Here is an 18,968-nt window from a genome sequence, read left to right as displayed (position 1 = left end):
CGAGTGGTGCCACAGCAACCTCTCACTCAGTGTCAGCAAGAGCAAGGAGCTGATTATTGATTTTAGGAGGAAGAAGGTGGAGGTCCGTGAGCCAGTCCTCATCGAGGGATCAGAGGTGGAGAGGGTCAGCAACTTTAAATTCCTTGGTGTCTTCACTTCAGAGGACCTAAACTGGGCCCAGAACCTAAGTGCGGTTACGAAGAAAGCACAGCAACACCTTAACTTCCTGAGAAGTTTGTGAAGATTTGCCATAACTTCATAAACTTTTACGAACTTCTACAGATAATGTGGTGGAGGGTATATTGATTGGTTGCATCACAGCCTGGTATGGAAATACCAAAACCCTTAAATGGAATTCCCTGCAAAAAGTAGTGGATATGACCCAGTCTGTCACAGGAAGAACTCACTCCACCATGGAGTATTGTCGCAGGAAAGCAGCATCCAACATCAGGGACCCCCACCACCCAGTTCATGCTCTCTTCTAACTGCTGACGTCAGGAAGAAGATACAGGAGCAGTTGTTACCCTTTAACTATCAAGCTCTTATACCAGTGTGGATAACTTCACTCAACTTCTCTTGTCCATCACTGAACTGTGCCCACATTCTATGGACTCACTTTCAAGAACTTTTCATCTCACGTTCTCAGTATTTATTGCTTATTTATTTGTTGTTATATTTCTCTTTCTTTTTGTATTTGCACAGTTGGTTGTGTTTTACACACTGGTTATTTGTCACCCTGTTGGGTGTGGTCTTTCACTGATTCTGTTATGATTCTTGGAATTACTGAGTATGCCTGCAAGAAAATGAATCTCACTCAGGGTTGTATATGGTGACATATATGTATTTTGATAATAAATTTGAACTTCAAATTAGTTCAGATTTTGCATTTAGCCTTCTGGCCCCACACTCTTCACCCTATCCCCACCCTTCACCTGTCCCCTCGCCACACTACCCTCTCCTGTGCATGTTTCCTCTGCTGCTGTCTCTGTCTCACCATCTGCCACACTGCTTGTCCCTCCCTCAGTACCCACCACCCGTAAACCGATTGCACAGTCGTCCTCCCCTCACCACGCTGCTCTCTGGGCTCCCCACCGCCAAATATTGCTTTTTCCCCGTCTGCTCCCACCTGTCTATATTCACCTCCGTCCCCCTAACCTACCTGCTTTAAGGTAACTTTTGCCTGTTTACTTAATCCTGCTGCCATTTGCTCTCTTTCCTCTGCTCTCCCCCCGTCTCCTGCACCCCATTTCCCCTCTCTTCCTGCAATTTCCCCTCTTACTCCATCTATCCAGTCTATGAATAGCTGACCATGTGGACAGAATGGCCTGCTGTACAGCAAGGATACAGAGATAGTATTAATGTGGACAGAATGGCCTTATACAGAGGTAGTATTGATGTGGTCAGAATGGCCTGCTGTACCTCAGAGATACAGAGATAGTATTGCTGTGGACAGAATGGCCTGCTGTACCTCAGAAATACAGAGATAGTATTGCTGTGGACAGAATGGCCTGCTGTACCTCAGAAATACAGAGATAGTATTGATGTGGTCAGAATGGCCTGCTGTACAGCAGAGACACAGAGATAGTATTGATGTGGTCAGTACGGCCTGCTGTACAGCAGAGACACAGAGATAGTATTGATGTGGTCAGAACGGCCTGCTGTACAGCAGAGACACAGAGATAGTATTGCTGTGGTCAGAACGGCCTGCTGTACAGCAGAGACACAGAGATAGTATTGATGTGGTCAGTACGGCCTGCTGTACCTCAGAGACACAGAGATGGTATTGATGTGATTGAGCTTTCCTGTCTGGCAGGATGTGGAGAGTGACCTGTCGGTGCAGATCAGTATGAAGAAGGAGATAGAAATAGCGATGAAGCTGTTGGAGAAAGACATTCATGAGAAGCAGGACGCCCTGATCAGCCTCCGGCACCAGCTCGACGAAGTGAAGGCCATTAATGTGGAGATGTTTAAGAAACTCAAGGTAAGTTCTTTGATGTTGACAGTTGTTGCTGTCTAAATAAGAGCTTAATAATTTTTTTAAAAAGCATTGCAGAACTTTATAAATAGCAGGACAGTAACTGAATGTATGGGGAAGTACATGCTCCCCAGTTATAACCATATAACCATATAACAATCACAGCACGGAAACAGGCCATTCCGGCCCTCCTAGTCCGTGCCGAACTCTTAATCTTACCTAGTCCCACCTACCCGCACTCAGCCCATAACCCTCCACTCCTTTCCTGTCCATATACCTATCCAATTTTACCTTAAATGACACAACTGAACTGGCCTCTACTACTTCTACAGGAAGCTCATTCCACACAGCTATCACTCTCTGAGTAAAGAAATACCCCCTCGTGTTTCCCGTAAACTTTTGCCCCTTAACTCTCAAATCATGTCCTCTCGTTTGAATCTCCCCTACTCTCAATGGAAACAGCCTATTCACATCACTTCATTTGGCTTTTCTTATCTCCCTTGAGCTTGTGTAGTGCGTACTTCAGGTCAGATGGCATTAGAAAATAATTGGAGTAATGCAATTCTGATTGCATTTTAAACTATTTTTACAGTCAAAACTGTTTAAAATTTAGTTAGAAGCTGAACCAAGTCGGCTCTACACTTGAGGATGGGGAAGTAGAAAACCTCCCTGGTTCTCTTTTTATCGTACTGGTTGTCACATGGTACTGCAGTCATGTCACTTACTAATCTTGATCATTACTTTTATAATAAACCTGGACATTGGGTAAGGTAAGCCCAGAGGCTGAAAATTTTGGGAGTCCTGAGAAGGGGTTAAATATCAGTGTGCCTCAATTTCCCACACATTTACAAATTTTCCTTTAATTAAACAAACCCACCCAAATTTGCATTTTAACCTCTCCCAAGGCTATGCGTACAATAGAACGACAACTCGTTCTCCGAAATGTTTCTGCAGGTTAACCTTTTCACTTTAAAAGTAGTCCTCTGTTTTGTTCATCTATTACGAGAAAGTTGATCAAAGCCATGGATACGATAGGGTCTTTTAAGAGACTCTTGGATAGGTACATGGAGCTTAGAAAAATAGAGGGTTGTGGAGATTTGTGACATATGTGATATATATGTACAATGTCTGAAATACATCTTATGGAAATGTTTGTTTGATGATGAACTTCAATAAAAAAAGTATTCCTAGGTAATTTCTAAAGTAAGTACATATTCGGCACAACATATTGGGCCAAAGTGCTGTAGATTTTTCTATGTTCTATTATGAGTTTCTGTAGGACGATGGAATTTGTGATTCTGTCACCTTTCATTTGTTTCATTCTCGTGAGTGTATCCTCACTCCAGATAAGTATAAATATAATTACTGGATACGTTCACTGGTGTTTGGCCATTCTGCATCTTTAAGTACCTCATAGTCATGCCAATACCATATAGGTATGTTAAATGCTGTTGAAGCAGTCATCTCTAAAGTAGCAAGACAACATCATTATTTTTGGTCCAAAATTGCAGCTTTTTGCTTAATGCTGTCCCTATTCCTCCCACCCTACTCCCCAGCCCCCTTCCATCTCCACGAGTGCTTATTTTTCATAATCCACTTAGTCCGCTGGGTTGAACTAACGAGTATTCGTCTGTACACTGAAAGAAAGATTTGGGAACCTGGCACATGACCCCCTCCGTTCTGTAAATAACCCCCTTTAGTGTTGGTTCCATTAGTGCCATCGTATTGACTGTGAGGTGGGGTGCCAGTGTTTTGACTTTTCATTGCATTTCAGCAGCAAATCTGTAAGAACTGCTGTGACAGTCCTCGTTCATTGTTGATAGGATCTCCAGAACTCTTCTGGCAACTGTGACTCTTTCTTTTGATTCAACCAATCTATTATTTTATCCCTTTTATTTATTTCATCTTTAACTTGGAATTACAGCACAGTCTCTCTCACTCACTCACACTCTCTCTCTCTCTCTCTCTCTCTCTCTCTCTCTCTCTCTCTCTCTCTCTCACACACACTCACACTCACACTCACACACACACACACACGGACACAAATGGGAACACACATGGGCACGCTCGGACGGACAGACACACACAGAGTTATGAATCTGGCAAGATTTTGGTCATCTCCTTCCAGCAGCCTCAACACAAATGGAGAATGGAGCCTGGCATCAGTTCCCACACCAGACTCGCAGAGGGAGGAATAGCTAGTGTTCTGCTTCCAGTTGTTATCAAGTGATCCATGCAGACAGTTGTCAGACTTATTGCTGATTTATGCCCTGCTTGCTGGTGTTGAATATCTTTCAGTCCTGGAAATGGACAAACACTCTGTGCAGTATCACTGAGCATTGCAGTGAAATGCTTTATGTATTTGATAAAGGAATCTGGAACAAGAATTTGCATCTTTTTCATGTCAGTGTTGGTCTTTTTGAATATTATCAGACCATTGCATTTATTCAAATGAGAGGCTGCTGCATGGAAAATTCAAGATCGAAGTTTATTTGTCACGTGCACATCGAAACATACAGTGAAATGCATCGTTTGTGTTAGAACCAACACCACCGAGGGTGTGCTGGGGCAGCCTGCAAGAGATCCCACACACTCCAGCACCAACATGACATACCCATCTTGACATTAATTCAGTCCTGATGAAGAGGTTGGGCCCAAAATGTCAGCGGTTAATTAATTTCCATAGATGCCGAGTTCCTCCAGCATTTTGCATGCACTGCTCTTGACATTAATGGCAAAGTTTTCTCTTGCTTACCTTGAGGAAGACTGCCGGAAGCAGTCTTAACCAATGAATATTCAAGTGGAGGTGACTTTTAGTGGCTTTCTTTGAGGTTTTACATTCCCAATACATTTAGTTAGAGTTTAGTGACTGCTTAAACTCTAACAACATCAAATCATGTAAAATATTAATCACATTTCTGTGGATCCAGGGTTCTGAAGATGGTTTGAAGCAGAAAAGTGAACTGATGAGTCAGCTGGAAGAGAAGACTAACCAAGTCACTGCTGCAATGAAGCGGATGGAGCAAAGGTACGATTTTGTAGTTCCATAGTTCCACTTCCTTCCCTTCTCCTTAGGTTTAGCTGCGTATCAGCCTCCTGGGCGCTGACTCCTGTCCCTCATCAGGCTTCTCGTATGTGACCTGCGATAAGCACAGCGTCCAAACAGCAGGTACTGGTGTCCTCACCGGTGTTGTCTTCACTGGACGATGGTCTCCTGGCTTAGATTGTGTAGTCTTCAGCTGCATCTGCCAGCAGCATCTTCATTCAATGTCACCTACCCTCTCCCCCATAACGTATATCTGAATGAAGGTCCAATTATCACAAACAGGCTCCTTAGCCATCTCCTCCTCCAGCCATCAGACCCAAGAGGACAAGAGCTATGGTTTTAACTGAGCACAGATGAGAACAAATCTGAAATGTCCCTGGTGTGGGGCTCCGGATTACTTTGAACAGAGAGACCCCCCCCCCATGATATGATTTAAGTAACTGTCACTGTAAATGCTTTGAAGTAATTTTGTATCGAAGAAAAGGTGTTCTTTTATTTCAACTACATAATGTCACTTCAGTCACGGTTCCAATTTGCAGAATTGCCAGAGTCAGATTTACAGACGACACCAATGACCCAGGCTGGTGCATCCGGTACCTCTGGTCTTAGCGAAGTAATACCCGTAGCTTGAGGCTTTGTGTGTGGAGGTGGCAGAATTAAATCCATCCAGTAATGTTTAGTTAGGTGTGGAATGTATCACTGGTTTCTGTATTAGGTCCTAGTTACTGCTCAGAGCTTATATTTACCATCTTCATGTGATGTCCTCCTGTCTTATCCATTACTATCTTTACTTTTATATTCAGATTGTTAATGTCTTTAGAAATGTTACTGCTATTAACATCTTTTTCTTTCTTCCCCTTTGATTTTCATTTATGTTTTCCTTTCTCTACCCATTTGCTTCTCCAAATTTGTCCCTTTATTTTGTGACCCCCCACCAAGTGACAAAGATTTAATAGACCAAACACGAACTATCATAATTACTTGTTTGAAGTGCATTGGTAGACAGAGTAACATGTAGAATTGCGTTTGTAACCAGATAACTAGCAGCAAACTAAGAGAGTAACATTAAATTGTATTCAGAAGGACTGTGTAAGAGCTTAAATGTCTAAAGGGATAGTGTAACCAGCCAACTATTCCTTCAGATACTGTTTTACCTGTGTACTCTACCATTCACTCACACTCTTGCTTCTTATCTCTCTTCTTCGGCCTCAGTTTCTTAGCCTTTGACCTCAGCCTCGGTCCCCGCTCTGCCTTCCCCCGGACTGTGGCCCCTCACTCTTCCCTGCTTTCCTGCCTCTGTTCTTTCTCCTGCTCTCGGTCTCTCGTGCCTCTTTTCCAGCTCTACTTCCTGGCTACTCCATCTGTTGTCCTTGGAAACAGTGCTGTTTAAATTGTATTTTCAGTACAGCAAATGAGTTGGCACATCACTGCTGGGAAACGCAGTGATAGTAATGAAATAGCGATACATTATTAATTCAGAACCAAGTGTGAATTGTTTTGGAGTACGGAAGTATCTCTATTTCCATGTGCCTCCTGCCCTTTCCCTTCCATCAAGCTGAATTCACAGATCTAGGAAAATGTGGCATAACATTTATCAAGTTTCTGCAAGTTGTATATTGTACAGACTTGAACTATGGACTCCTGGCGTTGGAAGGAATGAGCATTTATATGGTTGGAGTGATGACAATCAAGAGAAGTGGACAATGTTGGTGGGCCAGCACTTGTAGGAACTGTTAGGAAGTTGAGTGTATTCTATCACTCCTGATTTATCGTCATGAGAGAGCCAGCCTTTGAGCTGCTCTGTATTTTTCAGTGCAGTTAAGGTTCTAATCAATGGTGGCACCAAATCAGAACCTTGGCAAAGGTAATGCTCTTGAATATTGTGTTTGCAGGTTGTTGACGATGGAGATACCATCGCCTGAGCTCTGTGTGGTGTGAATGTTACTTGTCCATGCCTGAATGGTTTTTAGTTCATGTTGAGGGCAGGCAAGCACATTGTGCTCTTTCAGGAGTTAATACACTTGAACATTGTGTATTCATCAGCAGGCACCACTATTTCTGACCACGGGAAGACAGGTCAATCATAAGGCATCTGAAGGTTGTTGTCTGTAGGAGCTGAAATCTGTATGTTTATCCTCTATCTGGTACCTTCTTAGCTATATACCCCTCTGCCCACTTTATCCCCAAATTCTCGCTTCCTTCTTCCCACTCTGTTCCCCCTCCACTATCTCAAATTTTTCCTTCCATCACTCTCACTTTGACTCCCTTCCCACTCATCTTCTTGCATACATCCTGTTCCTCACATCCACTCTTCCAGTGGTACACTAAAGGCGTAACGAATTACTATCAGTAACAATGAAAATGAATAAGTAAATGGTGCGAAAGAGGAACAGTGAGGTAGTGTTCATGGACCATCCAGAAACTCGATGGCAGAGTGAAAGAAGCTGTTCGTAAAGCATTAGTGCGGGTCTTCAGGCTCCTGCACCTCCTCCCTGATGGTAGTAAAAAGAAGAGGCCGCGTCTTCGATTGTGAACTTCCTTAATAATGGATGCTGCCTTCTTGAGGTAAAAGATGTCCTCAGTGGTGGGGAGGCTTGTGCCCATGATGGACCTGGTTGGGTCTACAGTCCTCTGAAGTGTCTTACGATACTGTGCTTTGGAGCCTTCATACCAAGTGGAGAAGGTAGGTCAGAATCCTCTCCACTGAAATTTGCAAATTTGCCTTCATCACGATTGCATCAATATGTTGGGTTCAGGATGGATGCTCTGAAATGTTGATAACCAGAAGCTTGGAGCCACTCTCCCTTTCCATTGCAGACCCTTTGAGGATTGGTGTGTGTTTCCCTATCATGAAGTCGTCAATCAATTCCTTGGTCTTGCTGATGTTGAGTGCAAGGTTGTCATTGCAACACCAGATCTCTCTCTCTCTCCTAAGCCTCCTTGGCACCTTCTCAGATTCTGCCAATCGCTGGTGGAGAGCGAGAGCATTGACTATAGAATGTGGGAGATGCAAGATGCAGATCAGATTAACAAGCCCGGTCGATCAGTGCTCCACTCCCAGAGGGTGTAAGAAGAGAAAATAAGCTGAGCTAATATCATAGATCGATAGTTGATATAATCAGAGATAAAGTAACCTGAAGTTGTGGAATTTAGCATTGAATCCAGAAGGCTGCAGTGTGCCCAAAAGGAAAACGGGGACTGTTCCTAAAGCTTGCATTGATCTCCAACAGAGCAACAGTCCAGGAGGCCTCAGAGCAGGATGGAGAATTAAAGTGGCAGGCTCCAGGAAGCTCAGGGTTGCTCCTGCTGGTTAAACACATGCTCTCCTCACCACATTCTCTCTGCCTGTGTTTGGTTTCATATAGTGAGCACCAAATGCAGTATTCCAGTTGGAGGAAACGCAAGAGAATTAGTGCTTCACCAAGAAAGGCTGTTTGGGTCCCTGGATGGTGGGGAGGTAAGAGGTGTGCTGAGGGAGACTGTAGGTACTGTGTTTTGCACCTTGGCCCCAGAGGAATGATGTTTTGTTTAGATGTACACGTGTGTTTGGTTGAGTGACAGTTAAGCTTGAACTTGAATTGTGCTGCACTTTGGGAGGGTAAATGTGAATAGGAAGTGCACAGTTAATGGCAGGGCCCTTAACTGCTCTCACATATAGAGGGATCTTCAGTTCCTTGAAAATGACACGGAAGTTGATTGTGTGGGAAAGAAGGCAAATGGTAGTCTTGCCTATACTAGTTGAGGCAAGATGTTCGAGAGTCAGGAAGTTACGTTACAGCTTTATAAAACTCTGGTTAGGCTGCATCTGGAGTATTGCATTCAGTTCAGATCTCTCAATATGGAAAGGATGTGGAGGCTTTGGAGAGGGTTCAGAAGAAGTTGCTGTCTGGATTAGCAGGTGTGTACTTTAAAGAGATTAGAAGAACTAGGGTTGTTGTCTGTTAAACTGTCAGAAGATCTAATAGTATTTTTTCCTCTAGTTAAAATGTCTATTACTAGAGCGCATGTGTTTAAGGTGAAGGGATAAATTCAAAGGAGATGTGTGGAGTAAGTTTTTTTACTTTTAGACCTAGAATGTGCTGTCGGTGTGTTGGGTGCCTCGAGTGCACTGTCAGTAGTGGTGGTGGAAGTGGATGTGGCAGAGGTGTTCGAAGATTTGAGATCCTCTGTACAAAATAATGCAGAGAAAGGAGAGATATGGACCATATTCAGACAGAATGGATTTGATGTTGTTATCTTAACTACAACAGGAGATCAAAGGGCCTGTTACAGGGCTGTACTGTTCTGTACTGCAGGTGCAGCCTGACCCACTAAATATTTTTGAAGCATTTTCTGTTTTTGTTTTGGTTCTGACAGTGAACTTTGTTCTTCCTTATCTACGTATGTACGTGTAGGTTGGAGTCACATTGCCATTACTTATAGGTTGGGGCAGTATGGTAGTGTAGTGGTTAGGATAATGCTTTACAGTTCCACTGACCTGGGTTCAATTCCTGCCACTGTCTGTAAGGAGTTTGTATGTTTTCTCTGTGATCACGTGGGTTTCCTCCAGGTGCTCTGGTTTCCTCCCATGGTCAAAAGACATGCTGCTTGGTAGGTTAATTGGTAATTGTAAATTGTCCAGTAATTAGGCTAGGGTTAAGTCGGGGGTTGCTGGGTGGTAAATTGAGCAACTTTCTTCCAACCAGACTCTCCCGCCACTGTTACTGAATCAATAGCATTGGTGAGTTGTGAATATTTAAAGAGAGTAGAGTTGCTTTTAATTGTCATTAAATTACGGAACTTTTAGTCTGAATCCTTGTTGAAATTTGTTGCATCAGATTCAAATACTTAAGTAGACCGTAAATGAAAATAGTAGGTAGCTGTTCTATTAATCAGTAAGCTTATGACTAACCTGCTTGTACAACTGATTCCCATATAAACTGTTTCCTTATAGTACTTGATGCCTCTGCACCTGCTGCTCTCTGGCAATGCAATTGTAAAGGTTTACAATCTTCCTTATCATGCCAATCCCTTTTTTACAAAACTACATTCCCTGTAGTCACAAGGGATTCTGCAGATGCTGGAAACCTTGAGCAACACCCACAAACTGCTTGAGGAGCTCAGCAGTTGAGGCAGCATCTGAGGAGGGGTATAAACAGGCAATGATTCAGGACGAGACCCTCTGTAGTTCTAGTTTCTGCTGTCAGGAGGAACATTTCCACAGCATTTACTGAGTGAATCAAAAACAACCTGTGCTGTATGACTCAATGACTCAGCATTTATTCTTTGAAACTTCAGTGGGTATCAGCCCAACCTTCTTGATCTTTCACCCGAAAGCTTAATTCAACCCAGGAATCAATCTGGTGAAGCTTCCCTGTGCTGCCTCTTAATCAAAGCTCTACTCAGTACTCCGGGAGTAGTTGTACCGACATAAAATTCAGTTTTTGCAGGACTTGTCAATATCTGTACTCTGTTTTGCAATAAAGGCAAGCATTATATTTACCTTCCTGACTACTTTTGTTTTTGTTTTTCATGTGTCAGTTGGAGTTATCGGAACACCTACATTTTCACAGAATGTCAATGATCTTTTCTGTTCTTTCCACTAAAGCTCACATTATTTTCCATCTGCTATCTTTTGCACACTCTCAATATCCCTGCAACATCGCATGTGCTCTTCACAACTTGCTCTTCTATCTTGTATCATCAGTAGGCTTAAATGCAATGCAATATTATTGATATAAATATATAGGCAGACAAAATTGAAAAGGGTGAATACAGGTCCAAAGGCCTTGTTTTTGAATGTGCGCAGTATACGGAATAAGGTAGATGAACTTGTAGCACAGTTGCAGATTGGCAGGTATGATGTCGTAGGCAAAACGAAATCATGGTGGAGAGATTATAGCTGGGAGCTTAATGTCCAAGGATGCATGTTCTATGGAAAGGACAGGCGGTGGGGGGGGGGGGGGGGGGGTGACGTTGCTCTGTTGGCAAATTCAAATCAAATTATTAGAAGGAGATGACATTGGGTCAGAAGGTGTTGAATAATTGTGGATAGAGCTAAGGAATTGCAAGAGTAAAAAGACCCTGATGGAGTTGTATAGAGATCCCCAAACAGTAGTAAGGGTGGTCCACAAATTACAACAGAAGATAGAAAATGCATGGCAAAAGGGCAATGTTACAATAGTCATGGAGGATTTCAATATGCAGGTAGATTGGGAAAATCAGGTTGGTGCTAGATTCCAACGGGGGGAGTTTCTAGAGTGCCTACGAGATGGCTTTTTTGAGCAGCTCATGGTTGAGCCCACGAGGGGATCAGCTATTCTGAATTGGGTGTTGTAAAGTGAACCGGAATTGATGAGAGAGCTTAAGGTAAAAGAGCCCTTAGGGGAAAATGATCATAATATGATCAAATTCATCCTAAAATTTGAGAGGGAGAAGCTAAGGTCAGATGTATTAATATTACAGTGAAGTAAAGGGAATTATGGAGAGGCATGAGAGAGGAGTTGGCCAAAATTGATTGGAAAAGAACTCTGGCAAAGCAGCCACGGCTGGAATATCTGGAAGCAATTCAGAAGGCACAGGATATATATGCATCCTAAAGAGGAAGATGTATTCCAAAGGCAAGATGACACAACCATGGCTAACAAGTCAGAGCCAACATAAAAGACAAAGAGAGGGAATATAATAGAGCAAAAATTAGAGGGAAGTTAGAGGATTGGGAAGTTTTAAAATGCCAACAGAAGGCAACTAAAATTGTCATTAAGAAGGTAAAGACGGAATACGAAAGTGAACTAGCAAGTAATATTAAAGATGCCAAAAGTTTCTTCAGATATATGAAGTGTAAAAGGGGTGAGAGTGGATATTGGACCGTTGGAAAATGATGCTGGAGCGGTAATAATGGGGGGAAAGGAAATGCCAGATGAACTGATTAAGTATTTTGCATTAGTCTTCACTGTGGAAGACACTAGCAGTATGGCAGAAGTTCCAGGTGTCAGCAGTCATGAAGTGTGTGAAGCTACCATTACTAGAGAGAAGGTTCTTGGGAAACTGAAAGGTCTGAAGGTAGATAAGTCACCAGGACCAGATTGTGTGCATACCTGTGGCTGAAGAGGTTGTGGAGGCATTAGTAATGATCTTTCAAGAATCACTAGATTCTGGAATGGTTCCCAAAGATTGGAAAATTGAAAATGTCGCTCCGCTCTTCAAAAAGGAAGAGAAATAGAAGAAAGGAAACTATAGGCCAGTTAGTTTGACCTCAGTGGTTGGGAAGATGTTGGAGTTGATTATTAAGGATGAGGTACCAGGGTACTTGGAGCCACGTGATAAAATAGGCCATAGTCAGCATGGTTTCCTCAAAGGAAAATCTTGCCTGACAAATCTGTTGGAATTCTTTGAAGAAATAACAAGTAGGGTAGACAAAGGAGAATTGGTTGATGTTGGCTGCTTGGATTTTTAGAAGGTCTTTGACAAGTTGCTTTACAGTGCCAGAGACCCGGGTCCATTTCGACTGCTGTCTGTAAGGTATTTGTACATTCTCCCTATGACCACGTGGTGCTCCAGTTTCCTCCCACATTGGAAAGATGTACGAGTTAGTCAGTTAATTGGTCAAGTGGGTGTAACTGGGCAGTGCAGGCTCATTGTGCCTGAAGGGCCTATCACCATGTTGTATGTCTAAAGAAAAATAAATAACGATTCCGAGGACATGCCCTCAACCTCGGTCTCGTCATTTCTCTGTGTCACTGTGCCAGGACTCTGGCGTGCAAATCCCTGCCTTCCACATGCACTTCTGCAGCAGTGAACTGAAGCAGGAACTGTAAGAGCTGGAGTTGTCAGGCCGGAGTGATGGGTACCCCAGCACTGAGGACCATCACCGGCGATAACCATCAGCTAACAGGCTGCCTGGTCTCATCACCTTCTGACTGAAACTCCAACCATGCTGCCAACCCAACTGGTCCAATTTCCAGCATTTAGCCCATATGGAGGAATTTAAGGTGGGGGGGTTATATGGGAGGCAGGGTTTGAGGGTCAGCACAACATTGTGGGTTGAAGGGCCTGTAATGTGCTGTACTATTCTATGTTCTATGTATTCCTCTAAACCCCACCCCTCCATGTACCTGTCCAAGTGCTTCTTAGATGATAGTACCTGCTTCAATCCCTTTCTCTGGCAGCTCGGTCTATACATACTTATCACCCTCTTAGTGATAATGTTGCCCTTTAGGTCCCTCCTAAATCTCCCCTTTCACCATAAACCTATTTGCCCTAGCTTTGGACTTTCCTACCCTGTCGAAAAGAATGTTATATACCGTTCATCTTTCCTATGCCTCTTGTAATTTTAAACACACATTAAGGCCTCCACACCCATCCCCATTTTCCAATGTTGCAAGGAATAAAGACCCAACCTGGCCAACCTCTCCCTATAACTGAAGCTCTCCTGTCCTGGCAACATCTTTAAAATATTTTCCTGCACTTTTTCCAGTTTAACCATGCCTTTCCTATTACAGGGTGACGAGAAACGCACACAGTATTGAGTATGGCCTTGCCAACTGCAACATAAATCCCCTGCTGTGCTATTCTCCTTCTTTCACAACCATGTTTACCTGTAAAGTTGCTTTCTGTACACTTGTACTCCTAAAGTCCCTTTATTCCATTGCACTCCCTAGTGTCCTACCAGTCTCTGTCTAAGTCCTACGCTGGTTTGACTTTCCAAAAAGCATCACCTCACGCTAATCTACATTGAAATCTATTTGCCAATCCTCAACCCACTTCCCCAACTGATCAAAATCCTTCATAATCTACAATAACCTTCTTCACTATCAACAACGCCCCTCTAATTTTGCATCATCCGCTTGTTCTAACTTCTAACTTTCCCTCAATTCCTCCAGCTGCTAACCTGCTACTGTGGTTCCAATCCCCTGTCATGCTAGTTTAAACACTCTCAAACAGCAATAGCAAACGTCCCAGTGAGGATATTGGTCCTCCTCCAGTTAGGTGTGATCTGACCTCCTTGTGCAGGTCCAACCTGCCCTGGAAAAGAGTCCAAGAGTCCAGGTACCTGAAGCCCTTCCTCTTGCACCAGCTTCTTAGCTACACATTCAGTCTCCATATTTCTTGCCTCACTTAGCCTGTGGCATGGGAAATGATCCTGAGATTGCCCTGCTTTCCTCCTAAAGCACAACATTGGGCCTGTATGGTAATGCTCTATGTTCTAACTTCCTAGGTTTCATTGCAGAATCTTGCCCCTCTTTGTACCTACTGTATATCATTGGTACCATATGGGCCACAATCCCTGGCTGCTCACCCTGCCATTTTGGAAGATCCTCTGCCCGCTCAGAGATATCCTTGACCTGGCAACTGCGAGGGAACATGCCATCCTGGAGTCCAGCTCTCAGTTGTAGAAACATCTGTCTTTGGCCCAGCCTAAAGTCACCTGTCACTATTGCTTGCCTGAACTTAGCTCCAAACTTCTGTGAAACGGAGCCAATCACGTGCCACTGGTTGCTGCTGTAACTTTGTTCCTGCATAACCATCCACCCTCCCAAATAATATGCAAAGTGTTACTGCTATCTGACACTGCTATTCAATGCAATTTTCCTGTTCACTTCAGCCAGCTCTCCTCTCACTTCATTGTAAATGACTATATTTGATTGCAAGATCCTACCTTTGGACTAATGTTAGTTGCTCTCTAACTGAATGAGAAGTTCTCCCATGCTGTGACCACTCAGTCATAAAGCTTCCTTTGTAGTGAGCTCAATAATTACATGTGACAAAATAGCCTGTGTATTGTAGGAAGCTAACTTGAATTCCTTTGATGGATCTGTTGTCATGACTTCCTCTGTCAATTTGATATGACAAATTTAGGATTAAAATTGCCTCTGGAATTATATTACCTTTGATATGAGCTTTATCTTTTGTTTATTCTTTCTAATGGCTGGTAGAAAAAGGGGAGCTAAAAGCGGCTCTCTGCTGGACTTATTATTTAATATCTCAATCCATATTTTAATTTCTGAGGCAAGATCATTCCTCGTTCTGAAATGTTTCTAATCACACTCTGTCTCCTTGTTGAGTGTCAGGGATGCAGGGTTCATTTCCCAGCCATGGTTAATACCATTTATCTCTATATTGTCATTGGTTTCAAATGATCTGTGAATTCAGAGGCAGAACCTTTAATGCTAATCCCGTCACTTTCCCTTCCTTTGTCTCTTTGCTGATGTCATTTTAGGCTCTATCTCTTCCTGTTACACTCTGCAATACATGAGCTGTACTGTTAGTGGTTTTTAACAGAACATTTATTAACTTACCCCGTCCCTTTTTCCTCTCCTCTGACTTGGCCTTCTGCCCAGTCACACTAACTCATTTTGTTTGGTAGTTGTTTGCTTTCAGGACGTTGGCCCCAGCTACATCCAAGTAAGGATCTTCCCAGTGAGTGGGTCTTTCACTTTCCCAGTACTGGTGTGAGCGTCCCATCAATTGAAGCCTCTCCCTCACAAGTTTCCCTTAAATGCAAGTTCAATCTCAACCTTTAAGAAAAATGTAGATAAGTCTGGAGAATTATACTCCATGTGCAGGCTGATGGGACTAAGCAGAATAACAATTCAGTACAGACTGATGGGCCAAAGGACCTGTTTCTGTGCTGTACTCTCTGGCTCTTCTATGCACGTCTTTGGGTCATACATTTCCCTTTGACCCCATACCGGTTTGCATACATCTTAGGTAGAAACCTAGGTAGAAGTATTTGGTTTTGCTTGTTGTTTCAGATTCCAGCTCCTCAAAACCCTCAGCAGAATGGTTTTTTTTTTTGGTTGCTGATTTATCTGCTTGATATTTGGTCTGCAACGACTGTATTTTGCTTCCCGAGTTTTTCATCTGATCATATTTCCTTTTCCAACACACAGCCTGTCTTTTATTTCTCCACCATCCTTTTCCCTCCATCTTTGCATCCATTCCTCTTTCTTCCCTTCCTCCAGTTTAATTTGCTGATGTTTGTATCCTGTTATTTGCTTTTTTTTTGGTCTATTTTCCACCCTGCATCCCTGTCAAAGCCTAGGCTTTATCCAGAGTTGATTTAACTTGCACCAGATTGCAACAAGCGGAACGAGATCAGGAGACGGCAGAGAAAGGAAGTTACGAGTGCCGGCATGAACTGGGCAGCAAGGTGGAGACACTGCAGCGAGAAAGTGACCAGAAGGAGCAACAACTGTAAGTATGGGGAGAAAGAAAGTAGAATGGCGTTCAGATCCAGCACTCTGAGATAAATGCACTTAATAATGTGCTTCCTACACAATCCTCTCAAACATTGCCATGATCTCCAACCTGTACTGTCTTCTCTCAGCCTTTTCTCTGGTCCTTCACCTTCCACTTTTACCTGTGTCTTGCTGCCCTCGCATTTCTCATTTCTGTTTACCATTTTCTGTCTCTCCTCCCCCCTCTTCACCCTGCGCTCATTTCCACCCCACCCCACCCCACACACATTTTTTTCTCACAGTCGACCCTCTGTCTCATTGGTCCCTTCTCTTTAACATTGCACCTTGTCTTAGTTGTCTGTCCACTTCAAACAAGAGAAAATCTGCAGATGTTGGAAATCCAAAGCAGCGCACACAAAATGCTGGAGGAACTCGGCAGGCAGACAGCGTCTGTGGAAACGAGCAAACAGTCGACATTTTGGGCCAAGACCTTTCATCAGGGCTGGAAAAAAGAGAAGAGAAGTCATAGTAAGGGGGGTGGGGGAGGAAAATGACAAGGTAGTATGTGATAGTCGAAACTGGAAGAGGAGGTGAAGAGCTGAGAAGTTGATTGGTGAAAGAGATGAAGGGCTGGAGAAGGGGAAATCTGATTTGAGAGGACAGAAGGCCATGGAAGAAAGGGAAGGGGGAGGAGCAACAGAGGGAGATGATCTCCTTTACCTGCCCGTCCCCTTCCAGCACTTTGTGGGGGTGTTGCTTTGCCTTCCATTTGTCTACTTTGCTGTGTCTTCTCTAGCCTTTCTAGTAGACATATTGGAATCCCTTTTCTTGTTTTTCATCTCATTCTCTCTAGCGTGTCACCCTATCTCACTCTCCCTTCTGCTCTTGTTCTTGTTGTTTCTTAAAAGTGTCATTACTAAACTTTTGCCTGTATCATGACCACCACTTTAGTTGTGGTTCATATTATTGCTGTGCTTTACACTCTGCCTTTCCCTCAGTCTGCCTCCTACCTCTATTCTTCGCTCTCTCTCTTTGCCTATTGCACACACTCTAGCTCTCACCCGTCCGCCCTCCAACTCGCCCTCTCTCTCTCACCCTGCCAACCAGTGTAATGACTGGGCTCTGTTTCCCCATCCCGCCCCTCTCTCGCACCCTGCCAACCAGTGTAACGACTGGGCTCTGTTTCCCCATCCCGCCCCCCTCTCGCACCCTCCCAACCAGTGTAACGACTGGACTCCGTCCCCCCATCCCGCCCCCCTCTCGCACCCTCCCAACCAGTGTAACGACTGGACTCCGTCCCCCCATCCCGCCCCCCTCTCGCACCCTCCCAACCAGTGTAACGACTGGACTCCGTCCCCCCATCCCACCCTTCCACAGGGTGTCTCATGTAAAAGAGTTTAACCTGTAAAACAAATTAATTTCCAGGCTTAATACCTTTTCTAAACAAGACAAACAAGCTGGTGGTTATTGAATTGTACTAGCTTTTACTCTTCAGCCGTATGTTTATACTTCAGCCTGCAATGCATGAGACTGCCTTGTTGCCATTGGAGATTAAATTCAGGGAGTGTGGAGCAAACCACTGTCAGCTCTGAGCTGAACTTTCAAAACTCCGATTGGTCAAGACCTTATTTATTTGAGAAGGGTAATTTGTGATATTTTCTGTAAAGCCCCTCATGGTGCACGTTTAATGACTGTTTCATTACAACCTCCTCTGTTCATATCCCATCAAATCAGAGGCATTCACTTTGATGGGTCTTTTGTCAGACACTTAAGTAAATTGTTTGGATCACTATTCCCACATTTTGTGGCTTCCTGGGAGTTAACCACCTTGAATGCAAACTTTGTTCTGTGTAACCAAAATCCAACAAGGGTTAAACTGAACAGAATTAAAATATTAGTTTTATTTTATTTTATTTTAATTAGAGATGCATGCAGGACAGGCCCTTCCAGCCCTTTGAGCCCTGCCGCCCAGCAACACCGATTTAACCCCAGCCTAATCATGGGACAATTTACAATGACCAGTTACCCTACAGAACGTCTTTGTGCTCGGGACCACCCAGAGAAAACTCGTGCATCCCACAGGGACAAAGTCCTAACAAAGGATGCCAGGATTGAACTCTGAACTCCCAAGCTGCAGTGGTGTTGCGCTATCTGCCTCTCTCCCATGGTCTCCCTTGTATTGTTTCATGCGGTGTAGGTCTGTTTGATGTGAACGGATGATTTGTGAACTAACAGGATCCAACTGGAAACTGATTTGAAGATTGAGAAGGAGTGGAGAAGAGCGTTACAGAATGACCTGAAGCGAGAGAGGAACACTATCTCAGAACTGAGAGCGCAAACCCAGCAACTTAGCGCCCTGAAGAAGGTACCGGGAACACAGGTTTCACTGAATTTTTGGTATCCCAAGGTCAACAGTTATCCGGCAGTGTGAGTGATGAGTGTGAGATTGAAAGCAGGATGAGAGTATTCCTCTGACCGGGCCATTTTCTCATGTTATTGATTGCCATGTCTTGCATATGTTGGTTAGTCTATAGTTGATGTATTGCTGGTGTATCCATGTCTCCCAGTATTTTTCTTACTGTTAGATATTTCAGTTTATTGTTACAACTTCTGGGAATCTCTCTTGTGTCTCCATCACTCCCTTGTGTACCCTACTCAACCTCAACTCACACTCCCTCCTGCATTCTCCATCTCCTTATCACCTACGACCATATTCTCCCTCTTTTGCCCTCACCCTTGTCCCTTCTGTTTATTTTCTATTTGCCTGTCTATCCCTGTTTTTCCCGTC

At 43.6% G+C, this 18,968-nt stretch overlaps 1 protein-coding gene across 4 annotated transcripts in view; it reads left to right on the top strand.

Annotated features, from left to right (window-relative positions):
- rufy2 (RUN and FYVE domain containing 2) overlaps positions 1–18,968 on the top strand; it is a 62,530-nt gene that overhangs the window by 36,146 nt on the left and 7,416 nt on the right. For 3 of the 4 annotated variants that reach the window (XR_012096090.1, XR_012096089.1, XM_073027157.1), the window contains exons 11-14: positions 1,814–1,981; positions 4,906–5,003; positions 16,077–16,196; positions 18,416–18,545. Coding sequence is in view for 2 of the 4 variants with exons in the window: in XM_073027157.1 (XP_072883258.1) it covers positions 1,814–1,981; positions 4,906–5,003; positions 16,077–16,196; positions 18,416–18,545 (516 nt within the window). In the remaining 2 variants the exon portion in view is untranslated. Of the gene's footprint in view, positions 1–1,813; positions 1,982–4,905; positions 5,004–5,960; positions 6,104–16,076; positions 16,197–18,415; positions 18,546–18,968 lie in introns of those variants that run through there. The other variant, XM_073027158.1, reaches the window with a different exon arrangement.

The sequence above is a fragment of the Hemitrygon akajei genome, chromosome 23, assembly GCF_048418815.1.
Source record: "Hemitrygon akajei chromosome 23, sHemAka1.3, whole genome shotgun sequence".
In the NCBI taxonomy this organism is placed as follows: Eukaryota; Metazoa; Chordata; class Chondrichthyes; order Myliobatiformes; family Dasyatidae; genus Hemitrygon; species Hemitrygon akajei.
This window is presented reverse-complemented; position numbering and strand designations above follow the sequence as displayed.